General features: G+C 44.5%; 1 protein-coding gene across 1 annotated transcript in view; it reads left to right on the top strand.

Moving 5' to 3' along the window:
- The window catches only part of LOC124545529 (diacylglycerol lipase-alpha), a 454063-nt gene that overhangs the window by 319764 nt on the left and 115288 nt on the right, over nt 1-19011 (top strand). The window contains exon 16 of the mRNA XM_047124477.1: nt 18484-18716. Coding sequence (XP_046980433.1) covers nt 18484-18716 — 233 coding nt within the window. The remainder of the gene's footprint in view (nt 1-18483; nt 18717-19011) is intronic.

Genomic DNA, 19011 nt, shown 5'->3' with positions numbered 1-19011 from the left:
TAGGGAAGCAGCATCTAAAGTAACTGAGTAATCTGAACCCCTACTTTCTTTACGTATGTATCCCATACTCACAAATGCACGTTCAAATTCAAATGGCTCTGAGCACTATGGGACTTAACTTCTGAGGTCATCAGTCCCCTGGAACTTAGAACTACTTTGTTGTGACTTGGCAAGACAGCCAAGCCACTACGAGGTGGAAGCCGAAAGGCACGCGTTTAAGCTCACGCAGGCTGGCGTGAGGTCTGGAACAGGTAAAGGAAGTTATAGTAGCAAAGAACGTACGTAGCTGCGGGAATACTTAACTTTAATCCATAATTGGTGAACATCGGTCTGACGGTACATGCATCACAAGATAAATAGCAAATGATAATGGCACCTTGCTAGGTCGTAGCAAATGACGTAGCTGAAGGCTATGTTAACTATCGTCTCGGCAATTGAGAGCGTAATTTGTCAGTGAACCATCGCTAGCAAAGTCGGCTGTACAACTGGGGCGAGTGCTAGGAAGTCTCTCTAGACCTGCCGTGTGGCGGCGCTCGGTCTGCAATCACTGACAGTGGCGACACGCGGGTCCGACATATACCAACGGACCGCGGCCGATTTAAAGGCTACCACCTAGCAAGTGTGGTGTCTGGCGGAGACACCACATACTTAAACTTAACTAACCCAAGGACATCACACAAATCCATGCCTTAGGCAGGATTTGAATCTCCGGCCGTAGCGGTCGCGCGGTTCCAGACTGTAGCGTCTAAAACCGCTCGGACAAATGCATGTAAATAAGCCAACACTAACCACATTCTTCAAACAATGAAATGCTGAACACTGTTTATTCATCTATTATGAATGTTTATTGAATGTAACTATTTACATTTTGATTAATAGTTAACTTCGTACGAAATTCAAAATTTGTCACAACAGCGCGCAGCTAACTGACTACATCACTTAACTGGGTTCTGTAGGTAAAATGTTTTTCAAGATAATACAAATCTCTCATTTCTTTGTTAAGAAAGTATGACATTTTTTCCCGTATAATTACGACAATAATGTAAATTTTAGGATTCAGGCCAGAAAACTATCACAGGTAACACGACTTGGATGATATCAGTCTGAATGCATACATAAATTAAATCATATTTGTAAAAGGAACACGCAGGCGATTTACTGTACTGCAGAAACGGTACATTACCTGGAGGTGGGGATGCGAGGATCTGCTTCGGCGTAGTCAAGTATTATGTGCTTTTAGACTCAGCGCTTACAGGGTTCGCACATGGCTTTTCTTCTAGTTAATGAATGCCACGTAGCAGTATCTAAACGTTCCACATCCTTACAGCGGAGCCAACGGTCATCTGAGGCAGTAATTCCACGTAGCTGTACAGATTTCAGCCTCGTATCCGAGACGAAACTTGCTTGGTATGACGTCTGACTATGGACACTTGGTGAGTTCTGTTCACAACCTCCAACTTTCCACTGCCGCGTCTTTACCTGCTTAATACAGGGTATTCTGGCTTTCCTTGTCCTATCCGTGCAATTCTATCGACCCTGTACAAGGGCCAGTAAGCCACACAATATTGTAGCAGATTCCACTAAACTTGTAGAAATGGTTCACCTTTGGCACAAAAACGGAAACAAATATAAACAGTAACAAAATATCCACAAAATACGGCAAAACGTTATCTACAAACGTTTGAAAATTATTAACGGACTACATTACAGCATTTTGCGCACTGTAACACACACTTTTTTCATCGAAAAATTGCCCCCAAAATTCAGGTGCACCTCATATTCGAAATTAATACAATAACGTCCACTGTTTGCTTTAAAATTCCCACCACTCTTAAAAATTGCCATATATCTGGCAACATTGGATTCAACTGGCAGCAAGGATTAACAAGTTTCTTCACCCTGTCTTCCTCCTATCCCGCCATCACAAACCCAGAGCACTGTCTAGCATATGGCGCGTCATTGAATCTACGGTGTCTGTGAACTCGAATTGAAAGTGATTAGTGTCATCGGTAACAACACAATATTTTTGTTAGCAACTACTTTCACAATGGAAAAAAGATACTCGTATGATACGGGTTACAAATTGAAAGTAATAGCATATGCAGAAGAACACTGAATCACAGTAGCTGAGCTTTATTTCGGCCCTCGACGAACACAGTGAACCATTCTTGATTGGCGGGCTAGCAAAGAAGAACGGAAAGAAATGAGGAGACTACATGTGCAAATAGAGGAGTGAATGCAAAATGGCCAAAACTAGAGGATGATGTACCGTCCTAGTGTCATTGTAATTAATACAAAAACGATTCAACTATACGCTCGTGAGCTAGCGCTGCAATGGAACTTAACAGACTTTAAAATTGGAGTTGGATGGTGCTACAGGTTTGTGAAGATCATAGACTTAGCATGCGAACCAAAACGAAAAATCTCAGAAAATGCCACAAGAGGATAAATAGAAAATATTATGTTTCCATCGCTGTATTATTCATCATTAAAGGAAAACGAGTATGGAACTACGCCAAATAACGAATATGGACGAAACTTCTCTGACATTTGGTGTGTCGAGTAACGGAACTGTTGCCACGAAAGGTGCTAAAATTGTAACTATAAAAACAAGTGGACATAAAAAGTGCATTACACTGTACTAAATTTAATCCAGTAATCATTTTCAAGGCCAAAACAATGCCAAAACCTTCTGAAATACCGCCAGGTGTTGTTGTTCACGTACACAATGAGGGCCGGCCGCGGTGGTCTCGCGGTTCTAGGCGCTCAGTTCGGAACCCCGCGACTGCTACGGTCGCAGGTTCGAATCCTGCCTCGGGCATGGGTGTGTGTGATGTCCTTAGGTTAGTTAGGTTTAATTAGTTCTAAGTTCTAGGGGACTGATGACCACAGATGTTAAGTCCCATAGTGCTCAGAGCCATTTGAACCATTTTGAACACAATGAGGATCGGATGGACGAGGCTGGTTCAAATGGCTCTGCGCACTATGGGACTTAGCATCTGGGGTCATCAATCCCCTAGAACTTAGAACTACTTAAACCTAACTAACCTAAGGACATCACACACATCCATGCCCGAGGCAGGATTCGAACTTGAGACCGTAGCAGCAGCGCGGTTCCAGACTGAAGCGCCTAGAACCACTCGGCCACACAGGCCGGCCGATGGATGAGGCTGGTATGAAATTATCGATTAACAGAGAGTGGTAAAGAAGGAAAGGAGCTTTATTGAAGAAGAGTTCTCTTCTTGTTCCAGATCGCTTAGTCACCATTTGAAAAATTCTGTGAAAGAGAAATTGAGACACGGAAATACAGAGGTCGCTGTTATTCCGCAAAGATTTATTTCACAATTGCGGCTTCTTGATGTTTCGATAAATAAAGCATTTAAATTCTGTATGAGAGAGGAAAGCAACAAATGGATGATGGATGAAACCCGACACGAATTCACTCCATACCCAATCAAACAACTGCGTCAGCGGATTCAACAGTCATGGTCCGCAGTGAGAGAAGACATTACTGTTTAATCTTTCAAGAAGTATGACGTAAATAACGCTCTCGATGGCAGTGAAAGCAACCTTATATGTGAAGATGACAACGATGACGACGAAGATGAAGAAGAAAGTTCAGACGACAATTTTCACAACTTTCAGGGATTTTGAAAGATCGATTATATAAACCAAGAACTTTTTTAGTCTGGCTTTCCAATCTAATGATAAAAATGGTAAAATCGTATTTTTTTGAAGAACTACTTAAATCTTACGATGCATCTTATAGCCCGTAGCGTCCTGTAGTCCGTAAAATACGGCAGTGTGTATTACAAGATGTGTGAGTCCGCCTGTGCAGCAGAATGGTGAGTCTGTCTGCGGCGGTCGTGTCGTACGGATGTACCGTGTTTGCATCGCCACTGCTGCCGGCCAAGCGTTGTTGTGGCGAGTTTGACGCTGTACACCATTTCTCTATTACTTATTTTCAATTAACTGTAGAAAGTGGTAATGAATGAACCAGTAAACAAAGATGCTTTGAAATTTATGATCGATAACAGTTTCGCAAGGCCCAATTCGTTCGAAATACAGAGATTCATGGAGGAGACAGTTAAGTTAACAGGTAATGATACCACTGGAATTCACCCATCCATCTGCAGTAGTTTGACAAGGCCCAATTCGTTCGAAATACAAAGATTCATGGAGGAGACAGTTAAGTTTACACGTAATGATATCATTGGAATCCACCCATCCATCTGCAGTAGTGCTGTATTCCTTAACTTAAGGAGTGCTGTAGATGCGAACAAACTGTTGATCTATGTTGAGGCGCCTTAAAATTTAAGCATCGAGATGGCAATGTAGGTAAAGTTCAAGTTGCCAATGCTGGATTTGACATGAGAACCATTGGAGTTCCTAAACTGCCTTTTCAAATACTGCCGAGCAAAAAGTGCAGCTTTAAAACCTTATGGAACAATTATAAGTAACGTTGCTGAAAGATGGTTCGCTGCCCATAAACTTCATGTTCTCAGTAGGGAAACTCCCCATAGCACTCCTCTCAGATTAAGTCATAAAATGGTCCAGTGGATAGCCCATCCAAGGCTGAACACAGGTCAAGCATGAAAACAGGAAGAAGTAGTACCGAACTGTGAAAAAAGATGCAAAACAGAAACAATGGACGGTCCAAGCTCAAGATGTGCAACATCGAGCGAATTTCAGTAACCGCGGCGTCGTGGTTATGTGGTCGCAGAGTTGGACTGCGAACGGGGAGATCCGTATCCACTTCCCCCTTTTGCCCCTTTTTCCGCAGAATTATGAAACATTTGTCCGGTCATTGATGTGTCTGATCGGTGTATTCAAATTCGTGTCTGTGTCGGGTATCATGCCCGTTTGCAACAGCGAGGTGTAAGGTAGGAATTTGGAGACATAGCCGGCCTGTGTGGCCGTGCGGTTCTAGGCGCTACAGTCTGGAACCGCGTGACCGCTACGGTCGTAGGTTCGAATCCTGCCTCGGGCATGGATGTGTGTGATGTCCTTAGGTTAGTTAGGTTTAAGTAGTTCTAAGTGCTAGGGGACTGATGACCACAGATGTTAAGTCCCATAGTGCTCAGAGCCATTTGAACTATTTTTGTAGACATACGGGCCTCCTATTTGTTCCAGGCAAGAACACATGTCATGAGCCATGTGTTACATTTTGGAAGTTTTGACGTTTGAATTCCTTTGTTGCAACATAGTTCACAGCCATTTATTTGCTGTTATCCCATTTATTTGTTGTTATCTCTTCAGTGAGAGGTCTATGCGACATCTCGCCTCCTCGCACTATTCATCGCCTTTACTTGAGACAGTAAAATATTCTTACCACATGAGTCATATTCTATAAACAATGTATAGTATGACAACTGCCAAGACTACAGAAGAAAAACAGAGACGTCAAAGACCAGACGGAAAGTTCACGATTTTGTGAGAAAAAAAGGACACGAGGGAGATTTCAACACGGATGTCGCACTTAGCAGTCCAACACCGTAACCACGTAACCACGATGCCGTGGCTACTGAAGTTCGCCCGCTGTTGCACATCTTGAGCTCCGACCGTTCGCTGTTTCCGTTTTGCTTCTTTTTTCGCAGTTCTGAGCACCTTGTTCCTGGTTTCATGCTTGATTTGTATTCAGTTTTGGATGGGCTACCCACTGCACCATTTTACGACTACATTTGAGTAGAGTGCAATGGCGAGTTCCCCTTGTCAGTGGTGTGAGATAGATTACAATCGAAATGGTAAAGGATATTCAGCCCTATATCAGTGTCCGTGGATATACAGCTATCGTGATCCGTGAGGGCCAACCGCGAACGCGCGCGGGATGTCGTTCTGCAGAACATGTACGCACGCAGCGCACGCAAAGACGGGTAATACGATCACCGACCGGTGAGGCGGTGAGGTAGCTGTCCCCAACACCATGTCACGGTTGCCGCCGACTTCCGTTGCGCCAGTACGCGTAACCTCCGCCACGAACACACGGACGGAGATACCTGCCAGCGAGAGCCAAATGGCTGACAACCGAATGGAAACAAACGAACCGGAAACCAATCAAGAGGACATAGTCACAGAACAACCATCAGAAAAAGAACATTTCAAACGCCGCCGATGTTGAGCATAACAGCTCACACACAAACGCCCTGAACGCGACCTTAGCTATTGAAAAACATTCTGTGCATGATACCGAAACTGCAGAGGCAAATGACAGACAAATCGACAAACCTTCAAAGGAAAATAAAAAACGCAAAACCGCTCGCCAGGGAACGGACGAAGCTGCACCCACCTCGAGAGACAAGGCCAAGCAGATGCGACAAAAAAAAAAAAAATGAGAGACATACCACCAGCAGCACATGACAACGATCAAAAAACGTTAGAAAAGGTCATACAAAACTGACTACAAAAAGTTAAATAGTAACCGACAAACAACCTACAGAAGTACCGACGAGGAAAAGTTAGAAGCGGAAATACATTGATTCCCAGAAGTGGGCTAGTGATAAAGATGAAGACGACCAAGACTACGACATGATGGACATCATCGATGAGCGGGCCATGGAATTAGCGAAGAAGAATCTAATCAAAAACGAAACTCCCAAACACGAGAAATAGGAACCGATGATGAATCAGATTTTTGTTTAATGGAAATGCGAACATTGGAAAAAATATGGAAAGGAAGATAGAAAGATTGGAGACTAGATATATACCCAAATTAAATTCAACGTAATATGGCGGAATTATAAGCATAAAGGACTGCAGTGTTGAATATCAGCAAGATAGGGAACACACTCAATTTGGGGGACATCCAGGAAGTCATATATGCAGTAGGCATCGATATTGTAATACTGGAAGTGACAGATGTTGACCTGGAGCAGATAACGGGCTACAACGCTGTCGATAACCCCGGTTGCAATAAAGAACTCGGAACAGCGGTTCTAATTAAAGAAGATATCATAGTCCGCAACGTTGAAAGACTACCTAACTGCAGAGGTATAGCTCGCAAAATCAATAACACCAGAATAATAAACGTTTATGCGCCTTCTGGAACGGGGATAAGTATTCTTGAAAGAATAGATTCTACCACTTTTCGGAATGGGCCATAATCCCATAATATTTGCCGGGAATTTTACCCGTGTTCTTCGTCCAAAAGATAAGAATCAAACTTCAATAAATCAATCGAGCTTGAAAACATTATCAACGAGTAAGCATTTGTTGACTCGTGGGAACATAAGCATGGTGACAGGCCAGGTTTCACACACGTCCCTAGCCATTCTGCAAGCCGTTTAGACCGGATATATACAACAGCTGATCTGAAGCAAAATGTCCTACAGCCATATTTTCCGATCATGCGGCATACGTTTGTACTATCAACTTGGAGAAACAAGGAACCTAAAAAGCGGAGGGCGGAGGGACAGTGGAAACTTAATGTGGAACATCTATTAGATCAGTGAATCCAACCTTTCTGAGACCATTACCCCTGAGTGCAATCAGTACCCCCCCCCCCCCCCCTGCCATCTGTTGCAGCCCTCCGACATTATAAACAACTGTTGTATCTAACTAAACGGCAGAATGAATTACTCTTCTTGAAACACTTTTATTTTTAAAATAATGAAAGATGAATGATATTTAATGTGTGTGTGTGTGTGTGTGTGAGAGAGAGAGAGAGAGAGAGAGAGAGAGAGAGAGAGAGAGATAGATAGAAGAGAGAAAGAGAGAGGGGGGGGGAGAAAAAGAGAGAGTGTTTTACAATGAATGATAAGGTAATTTGCGGTGCATTGCACATGATACTCACAACTCCTCCTCAGATAAGAAAGTTGACTATCCTCAGTGGGGATAGACACTTGCTACAGAACAAACTTCCTCTACAGTACTCCTCTCCATTGGGACACTTGTTTGACCTGCACACTGCAACCCCATTTAAAATCAAACAAGTTCAGATACGTGCACTACACTTACTGTTTGTGAATCACTTGATTGCTGGACTCTTACTTTTGAACTGGCAAAAACTGGATGACTCCAGGCTATTAACACGTTGTGTCTAACCATTCAAATAATAATAACACTAGTTAACAAATTTAAACTTTTTCTGCATCTGGTTTGTAAATGCGTAGATTCACCTAATTTTGGGGTGCTGAATACACTAGTAAAATTACTTTTTGTCTATGACGTCATATTTCCTTGGTACACAGCAGAATAAAAAATGATAATAGCGAAAATTGAAAGAATTAAGTTAAACAAAAATACACATTCAGAACGTTTGAAGTCAACACTATTTTATATGTATATATGGTCATGATGCCAATAAAAGGTCCAAATCAGTTCAATTTCATCTTTAATCGTCACGGTGTTCCGTGGTAAGAATGTCTTGGTGAAAGCGTTCGCCATGCTCATCGCTTACGACTCCCAAATTTTCCGGCAAGAAATCAAGGTGAGAATGGAAAAAGTTAATTTTAAGCGACATTCAACTCCCCATGTTCTTATAGTTGTCCAACATATCATTCGTAATGGTAAGATGTCTTTTCTGTTACCCAAAAATCCCTTCACAATTTCTTTAAAAGAAGACCAAGCAGCTAATTGGATATCTGTAAGTTTGGTATCAAAGGTTGGATCTTTCAGTAGTTTTCTTATTTGTGGTCCAACAAATATACCCTCTTTCAGCTTTGCCTCACTTAATTTGGGAAACCTTTCTTTTAAGTGATTGAAGGCCTCACCTTCTTTGTCCAGAGCTTTCGCAAAGTTCTTGATAAGACCCACCTTGATATGAAGGGGAGGCAAAATGATTTTATCGGGCTCGACCAATGGGGTATTGTTTACATTTACGTTTACAGGAACATATGACTTCCATATAGGCCATTCGTTGACTGTATAGTGGTCCTTGGTGTCACGGGTGTCCCAAAGTCAAAAAAGGCAGCACCATTTCGTGTATCAAGCCTGTAAACCTGTAAGGAGTGCCAACAACTTTTAAATAACAGCAAAACTGCCATTCATGATCCTTATGTTTGATTGCCTCTAGCAGCAAAGCCATGGTTTCATAAGTTTCTTTCATGTCTACTGCGGAAGTGAAAGGTACCGATGGAAATGCATTGCCATTATGCAGTAGTACTGCTTTCAAGCTAGTTCTACTGGAGTCAATAAATAGTCGCCACTCATGTGGATTATCTTGTACACCTAGCTACATCGTTAGACCATTGACATCTCTACATACACACTTTGAATTCTGCATGCTGAAATACTGAGCGAAGGAAGCGCTTCTTGATCTGAAACAGGAAATTTTTGTCCCTGGAGCTAGATGGTTCCGTTGTTGCAGTGTCGACCCCAAGAGTTCAGCTTGCTGTTTCGAAAGTTTTAGATCGCGAACCAAATCGTTCAGTTCCTTTTGATTAAAGAGCTGAGGCGAAGTGTCGTGATATTGAGGGCAGTACTCTTCTGTATGTTCAATACTTTCTGATTCACTTGACGTGGTGTTTGGTTCCGTGGCTTTCAAGTTACAGACAGAAACAGGCAACCCCTCATCATGGGACACAGGCAAACGCACTGAAGATAAATTTGGATACTTTATTTTATGTCTAGTTTTGCTTGAATGTCCCGAAATATTTGTAAGACAGAAGTAACAGTCTCGATAATGATCTTTAGGCTAACACCACACCATCGGAACAGCGAATGGCATAGCTCGGAGTTTTCCTTTCAACCATTCTGTTAAAATGACTCAAATGGCTCTGAGCACTATGGGACCTAACATCTGAGGTCATCAGTCCCCTAGAACTTAGAACTACATAAACCTAACTAACCTATGGACATCACACACATCCATGCCCGAGGCAGGATTCGAACCTGCGACTGTAGCGGTCGCGCGGTTCCGGACTTAAGAGCCTAGAACCGCTCGGCCACAGCGTCCAGCCAACCACTCGGTTAAGGATGTAGTACAGGTTATGCAGGCGATATGAGGCGCAAAATTTTTATGATGATCACCAACAGGACAATCAAAATACAATTTATATGCCTTCTTCACCAGATCAGTGATAGGTTTTCTTTGGGCTTTTAGAGTGAATTTCCCACACACATAACAATAGTTGTCAGGGTGGTTTAGACAGCAAAGAGTTTTAATAGTTGCCATTTTTCTTAGTGTAAGTTTTGAACACAAAAAGTTTGCACTATCTTTCATAGGAAACACTCACTGAGGATCTCTTTCACGCCACTGGATTACCACACCAGCCATTTACTGACGATTTGTTGATCTTCTAGCTAGAGTATCAACTAGTTGCCAGTTTTCTTTATTACAGACTATGCCATATACACCACCCTGTCTAAGCTCAGTCTATTGATCACATTCACGGAAAGTATGTTGAGGCGTGCCTACCTATCCACAGATTCTTGATCTTGTTATTTCCACACAAAACACGCTCCACCTTCTCTGGCTGACGGTTCCCGCAGGCCTGTTTGACGTAAGCGGACAGTCTCACGGAAAGGGCCAGCCACGGATTGTTTTCGTTGTCGGAGCCCCTAACTGATATTTGGTACAAAGTCGTCCGTACAGTGACACGACTGACAAACATTAGTGAATTCGTGGACACAAAACGTAAGCGTCACTCCATTATACAGCATGTTTCACGTGACAGGCCCCTAGTGCTGTTCTCTATAACTGGGTCATTCCACCTATTACGAGCCCGCATCTCGTGGTCGTGTGGTAGCGTTCTCGCTTCCCACGCCCGGGTTCCCGGGTTCGATTCCCGGCGGGGTCAGGGATTTTCTCTGCCTCGTGATGGCTGGGTGTTGTGTGCTGTCCTTAGGTTAGTTAGGTTTAAGTAGTTCTAAGTTCAAGGGGACTGATGACCATAGATGTTAAGTCCCATAGTGCTCAGAGCCATTTGAGCCACCTATTACGAATCGAAACTTGGAGAGGTCGTCTATATACCGAAATTCGCCAATTTCCTGCATGTCTTGTATTATGCAGCCGTCTTCTGGAACCTCGCATATACACCGAAGAGCCAAAGAAACTGGTACACCTGCCTAATATCGAGAAGGGCCCCCACGAGCATGCCAAATTGCCGCAGCGCGACGTGGCATGGACTGGACCAATGTTTGAAGTTGTGCTTGCGATGCCACTACCCGAATTTATTGTATTATTATTAGACCATGCGGCATCGGACTTCCGGAAAGCGGCTCTCGCGTGTAATAGGTTTGAATAGACACCCAATGATGATCCAACCACTCCACGGAATTTTTGGAATAAATAATGATAATGGCGCGTACAAACTTATTTTTACGTCTATATTTGATTATTAGTAGCACTGATAAATTATTTGAAGTGACTGAACAGGGAGAACTTAATTCTGTATGTTTGTATATTGCCTAGCAGGAGGGCATTATTCAATTAAAACAATACCACAGCCGGAAATCGTTTCACAATACATAAACACGCATGACAAACACTTGAACTTGTTTTAGGTTAACGTAAACTACACAAATTGTAATTACGGAATTTAATGTTATTGAGCTTGCATTGTGCTGAAGGCACAATGTGTACTGTGGTGGCAGTAATTTCCTTGAATGCTTAATTAAAGAACAATATAGATCTGCTTGTCAATATAGTTACTGAAAACACTAATTGAGAATCACGATGCTCAGACGGAAGCGAGTAATTTTTGACTATGGCAATGTACTGAAGAGCCACCACATCGAGCTGGAGAGTAATTAAGGTGGCACAGTACCTGGCATCTTCCATCCGTTGCATGAAGCGGCGTCTGCTGGCAATTTCGGCGTTAATTCCGACTATTTTCTCTTGTAATATAGCTACGCCGATACCCACGAACCATAACTTTTCACTGATGTTGCAGCAGATAGAAATCACTGGATATGGGGTAATAATGAGCTATTTCCTTTAAATAATTGATTACACTCGGGGAATGCAATTTAAACCACAAAATTATTATTGCCTCCGTCCGCAGCTCGTGGTCGTGCGGTAGCGTTTTCGCTTCCCACGCCCGGGTTCCCGGGTTCGATTCCCGGCGGGGTCGGGGATTTTCTCTGCCTCGTGATGACTGAGTGTTGTGTGATGTCCTTAGGTTAATTAGGTTTAAGCAGTTCTAAGTTCTAGGGGACTGATGGCCATAGATGTTAAGTCCCATAGTGCTCAGAGCCATTTGAACCATTTTAATAATAATACTAAAGTACCGGGTGATCAAAACGTTAGTATAAATTTGAAAACTGAATAAATCACGGAATAATGTAATTAGAGAGATACAAATTGACACACATGCTTGGAACGACATGGGGTTTCACAAGAACCAAAAAATACAAACGTTCAAAAAATGTCCGACAGATGGCGCTTCATCTGACCAGAATAGCAATAATTAACATAACAAAGTAAGACAAAGCAAAGATGATGTTCTTTACAGGAAATGCTCAATATGTCCACCATCATTCCTCAACAATAGCTGTAGTCCAGGAATAATGTTGTGAACAGCACTGTAAAGCGTGTCCGGAGTTATGGTGAGGCACTGGCGTCGGATGCTGTCTTTCAGCTTCCCTAGGGATGTCGGTCGATCACGGTACGCTTGCGACTTCAGGTAACCCCAAAGCCAATAATCACACGGACTGAGGTCTGGGGACCTGGAAGGCCAAGCATGACGAAAGTGGCGGCTGAGCACACGATCATCACCAAACGACGCGCGCGAGAGGTCTTTCACGCGTCTAGCAATATCGGGCGTTTTTTTTTTTTTTTTTTTTTTTTTGTTCTAATAAAACCTCATGTCATTCCAAGCATGTGTGTCAATTTTTACCTCTCTATCTACATTATTCCGTGGTTTATTAAGTTTTCAAATTTATACTGACTTTTTGATCACCCGGTATATCAGAACAGACACTATGTTTCGTATACAGAATTAAAGGTAAAGGTAAGCACTGTACTGTGTTACAAATGAATTGCTAAGTAATGGAGTAAAAGTAGAGAATTGTGATGATTATAGAAACCTTCTGTGAACAGCGACGAATGTCGATTGTGCAGAAAGTCTTCGTTGTGGGGAGCGTTCTGGAAAAATTCGTACAGCTGCCTTGCAACACCTTCTGCCTCGCCATAAATTAAATGAATATCACATAGTTCTGTGGTACTAAATGTTCCTTCCGTCCTAACGTTTAACGAAGTCGACAACTGCCAACGATCGGCACATTGCAACGACTCAACCACGCAGGCCGTTGTGGCCCACGTGTTTGCAACTCACGCTCGCGATGAAAAATACGCGCAGCGGTAATGTCTACTTATACAGAAACATTGTCTCAGGATGATTTTTTTGTCTTGACAAACATTTTACTAGACTAATAAATCTGTTAGTTATGTTCTGCTAACAGGATTTTTTGGCAACTTCTGCTATATACGAAAAAAAAAAAGTTTTGCGTCACCTCGGTGTCGAGAGTTCCGGAACCTGTAGAGAAAATTGGAATAGAGATCAACATAAACATCATTCCCGCCCTTTTTATTCCTCATGAAAACCACACATTGCATGTTGTACCACCATACAGCGAGACCTTCAGAGGTGGTGGTCCAGATTGCTGTACAAAAAAATGGCTCTGAGCACTATGGGACTCAACTGCTGAGGTCATTAGTCCCCTAGAACTTAGAATTAGTTAAACCTAACTAACCTAAGGACATCACAAACATCCATGCCCGAGGCAGGATTCGAACCTGCGGCCGTGGCGGTCTTGCGGTGCCAGACTGCAGCGCCTTTAACCGCACGGCCACTTCGGCCGGCAGATTGCTGTACACACCGGTTCCTCTAATGCCCAGTAGCACGTCCTCTTGCACTGATGCCTGTCTGTATTCGTCGTGGCATACTATCCACAAGTTCATCAAGGCACTGTTGGCCCAGATTGTCCCATTCCTCAACGGCGATTCGGCGTGGATTCCTCAGAGTATTTGGTGAGTCACGTCGTCCAGAAACAGCTCTTTTCAATCAATCCCAGGCATGTTCGATAGGGTTCATGTCTGTAGAACACGCTGGCCGCTCTAGTCGGGCGATGTCCTTATCCTGAAGAAAGTCATTCACAAGACGTGCACAATGGGGGTGCATCCATGAACACGAATGCCTCGCTAATATGATGCCGTTATGGTTGCACTATCGGTCGGAGGATGGTATTCACATATCGCAAAGCCGTTCCGGCGCCTTCCATGACCACCAGCGGCGTACGTCGGCTCCCACACAACGCCACCCCAAAACAGCAGGGAACTTCCACCTTGCTGCACTCGCTGGACAGTGTGTCTAAGGTGTTCAGCCTGACCGGTTTGCCTCGAAATACGTCTCCGACGATTGTCTGGTTCAAGGCATATGCGACACTCTTCGGTGAAGAGAACGTGATGTCAATCCTGAGCAGTCCATTCGGCATGTTGTTGGGCCCATCTGTACTGCGCCGCATGGTGTCGTGGTTGCAAAGATGGACCTCGCCATGGACGGCGGGAGTGAAGTTGCCCATCATGCAGCCTATTGCGCACAGTTTGAGTAATAACACGACGGGCTGTGGCTGCACAAAAAGCATTATTCAAGGTGGTGGCGTTGCTGTCAGGGTTCCTCCGAGCCATAATACGTAGGTAGCGGTCATCCACTGCAGCAGTAGCCCTTGGGCGGCCTGAGTGGGCCATCTCATCGACAGTTCCTGTCTCTCTGTATATCATCCATGTCCGAACAACATCGCTTTGGTTCACTCCGAGACTTCTGGAGACCCCTTGTTGAGAGCCCTTCTTGGCACAAAGTAACAATGCGGATGCGATCGAACCGTAGTATTGACCGTCTAGGTATGGCTGAACTACAGACAACACGAGCTGTGTACCTGGTTTCAGGTGGAATGATTGGATCTGATCGGCTGTCGGACCCCTCCGTCTAATAGGCACTGCTCACGCATGGTTGTTTACATCTTCAGGCGGGTTTAGTGACATCTCTGAACAGTCAAAGGGACTGTGTCTGTGACGCAGTATCCACAGTCAACGTCTGTCTTCAGGAGTTGTGGAAACTGGGGTTATGCAAAAGTTTTTTTGATGTGTGTATTTACACCCTATACGAACAACTTTATGTTTTCAGGTGGACCTAACAATTCCCTGTAGCATGTTTGTGCGCTAATCTTGTTAATTCTGTAAAAATACACATGATCTGCGCCACTTACTCTCAAAATGTGTATCACCACTTTGGGGAGATTTATACCCCTGTGGTTTCAGAAGAAACCGCACAGAAATTACAAGGCATACAGAAAATGGAAACATGGCAATGGATAGAGACTTGGATGGGTGACATCTGGTGTGCCGAGCCCTCTTGGCGAGATGAGTGTACTCAGCCCTTGTGAGGTAAACTGAGGAACTACTTGATTGAGAAGTAGCGGGTCTGGTCCCGTAAACTGACATACGGCTGGGAGCGTGGTGTGCTGACTACATGCCCCTCCATATCCGCATCCAGTGACACGTGTGGGCTGAGGGGGACATGGCGGCTGGTCGGTACGGTTCGGGCAGAACTTTTTTTTTTTTTTTTTTTAATGGTTAGAGCGATTCTCGAAGTTAACAGCTCACATTACAGGTTATAAGCGTGGCACTATTGTGTACGACTTTATACAAGACGATAAGGAGACACGGGCTACAGAGTGGCACGGCAGATGTCATCACAGGAAAGCTGGAGCAGAAATGATTAGCGAACAAGTTAACACAGTAAACAAAAGATTTACTTAATTTGTATTTATCCAAGTTTAAAAAGGCACATTACAAATAACGCAACAGGAAACAGAGTCCAGTTCATACAATACCAACTAGGATGAGACTCACTGTGCTAAGCACAAACGATGGCGTCGTAGGAATAGTCTCGAAGTAAAAGTGGGGTGTGTGGCTGCCGCCCCCCATGTTATATCGCTGCTACAAGTGTGGCTCAGTGGGCGCGCACCATTGGGTCCGCCAGATTCCGCCTGACCGCTGTCTGCGTCTAACGGTACCTTGCAATCCCGTTACCAACTTTGCAGTGCCTGTGGGGTGACACTACAGACACCATTCGTGAAGTGACAGACGTCAATATGTGCATGCAGGTCACTGGATTCACTAGTACTGCTGCTGCTCAGAAAGGCACAAGTACAGCAACCTACTTCAGAAATCTGTTGATTGGGATGCCTACATGCAGGTCCAAATTATTTAATGTGAGAATACGGAGTGTACAGTTAGGTTACAGGTTGTGACATGCCTGTATCTGGAGTTAGGCTATGCCGCGGTATTACTAATCGAAACTTGGAGAGGTATTCCATCCACTCGCGTGCGTCGTTCTTCTGTATACATTCTAGTTTTCTTGCAGTCCTCTGGACGTGCTTATGAATAACCCTGCGATTTACGAGGGTATTTCGGAAAGTAAAGATACACTGTACGCCAGAGGAACAGAAGAGTTTTGGCGAGCAAGTTGGCAACACTGGTGTTAACCTTGAACCGTTAGCTTTCTCCTCGCGGTCGTTCGGCAGTTGAACGTTGCTTCTGGTTGGAGTAGGTCGTGTTTAAAATGGCTGCGCCGATTCAGAATCCCGCCAAATGCGAAGTTCGCTCCCTCATACGTTTTCTTCATGCGAAAGGTCAGCGACCAGCGGATATTCACAAAGAAATTGTTTCTGTTTATGGGAACATTATGAATCGACAAAATGTAACGAAATGGTGTCGTCATTTCTCTGAAGGTAGGACCGATGTTCATGACGAACAAAGAACAGGTCGGCCATCTGTGATCTCTGATGCCCTTCTTCAGAGAACGGAGGAAGCAATTCGTGCGAATAGACGTCTCGCATTGAAAGAATTGCTTCTGATCATACTGGACGTGTCAGTGGCAACTCTTTATGACGTTGTGACTGTCAAGTTAGGGTACAGGAAGTTGTGTGCGCATTGGGTTCCAAAACTGTTAACGGAAGAACACAAAAAGAAAAGGATGGGCTTTGCCCTTGACTTCCTCACACGCTATGCTGAAGCAGGTGATAAGTTCCTTGATCACATTGTGACAGGTGACGAGACGTGGGTTTATCACCATACACCTGAATCCAAGTAATAATCAATCAATGGCGGCATTCGAATTCACCAAAAGCCAAGAAATGCAAAACGTCGATTTCAGCGAAGAAAATCGTGGGTTCTGTTTTTTGAGACAGACAAGGTATTCTTCTGTTGAAATTTATGCCTCCTGGAACGACAATTAATGCTGCTGCATATTGCTAGGCTTTGAAACGTCTTCGAAGGGCAATTCAAAACAAACGCAGGGGAATGCTGACGAGTGGAGTCCGCTTGCTTCATGACAACGCTCGGCCTCACACAGCGCTCGTAATCAAAGCACTACTCAAACAATTCAAATGGGACATATTGGACAATCTGCCATACAGCTTGCGCCCACCGACTTCCATGTCTTCCGTTACCTGAAGCCACATCTTGGTGGAAAATCATTCCACGACGATGAAGAGATCAAAGATGAAGTTGAAATGTGGTTCCGACAACATGCGGCAACCTTCTATGACTGTGGAATTCTGTTGTGTGCATAGTTCCGCATATTCAGCATGTACACAACTTTCCCAGTAGAGTGCACCCCGCTAAGCGCAACAGCGCAGGCGCAGCGCTCGTCCATCTCTGCACTACGAGATGGCGCTGCCTTAGAGACGGACGAAATTCTGCTTCCACCGATCCACGTATTAATATGTAACGCAGCCAATGAGATTGCTGCTGATGTAGAACCTTTTCTCCTTGCGGATCACACTCGCGCAGGGATACCTGAATGCGTGAGGTATTATAATGAGTGTACAGACCTTCGATTAGTTAGTCTGCATTAGTGTGTACCAGTCTGCATTTGTCTGTACCAGGCTATAGTCAAGTTTCAGTCTGCGCCTAATAAGATTACCATATTCCTGTACATAGCCATGAAGATAAATGAATAGACACTTTGTCAAGTATCAGAGATATGTGAGAATAAGATTAACGTACCAAGACCAAAGGAACTTCAGATTGCCAATTGTAAACAGCATCCAGAATCAAGTTACGTAATGTCAATGCTTTTTATTATTTTAATAAATGTGTGTGAAAATTAATCAAGTTCTGTTTAACGTTGGTCACCGTCAATGTTCTACTCTAAGCGTGCAAGTGGCATTTCTATCGTCTGACCTAACGGCAGAAGATAAACACGCCACGTTAAGACCACGAGACATATTGCTGACACTCGCCTACTTCGTTAGAGCGACAAGTCAAATAATCTGACGGTGTGTGTACCGAAGGTCTTACAGTACGCACAGCACAAATACAAAAGCTTGTGTACCCGACTTAACAAATGTTTGGATAATGGGGGTGATTTTGTCGAAAAATAACGAATACCCCAGGTAATAAGATGTAACTGACGTTTTCTAAATAAATGTACTATTTATGGACTGCGAGCCATTGCATCTTTACTTTTCGAAATGCCCTCGTAGCTGATTGTAGGCGGTGCTGTCCACATTGCGCGCGTGTGTGTGTATGTACGGCAGGTTATAACGACGGTGGGGCCGGCCAAGCCGCGGCGGGCGTCGGCGTGCGCGTCGTCGACGCCGGCCGAGCATCTGCAGCCGCTGCTGGCCGCCGCCCCCGCCGCCTCCGCCCCCGCCGCCGCCCCCGCCCCCGCGACCTCGCCCGGCTCGCCCAAGGCGTCGACGCCGCCGCACCGGCTGTGCCTCGAGACGAGCTTCACGTCGCTGCAGAGCCCCGGCTCGGAGCCGCAGCAGCTGCAGCTGCAGCAGCTGCAGCTGCAGGCAGCACCGGACGCCACGTCGCTGCCCTGCGGCCGGCAGAGCGCCGCCACCGCGGGGCCGCTCGCCTGGGAGTTCCCCGCGCTGCTGCTGCACGACGACCAGGTGGGTCCCGCTCCTCCCTGCTGTCCTCCTCCTTTGGCGATAGCCACGGCAGATTCACGAGCACAGTTAGAATACAAGTCGTCACACTTACTTAAGGATATCAGCACATTGTGCAACATCAATGAACTACAAATGGCTCTGCACAAAACAGTCTACATACTAATG

The sequence above is a fragment of the Schistocerca americana genome, chromosome 8 (genome assembly GCF_021461395.2).
Source record: "Schistocerca americana isolate TAMUIC-IGC-003095 chromosome 8, iqSchAmer2.1, whole genome shotgun sequence".
NCBI lineage: Eukaryota > Metazoa > Arthropoda > Insecta > Orthoptera > Acrididae > Schistocerca > Schistocerca americana.
Note: the sequence above shows the minus strand (reverse complement) of the source record. Positions and strands in the feature narration are given on the sequence as shown.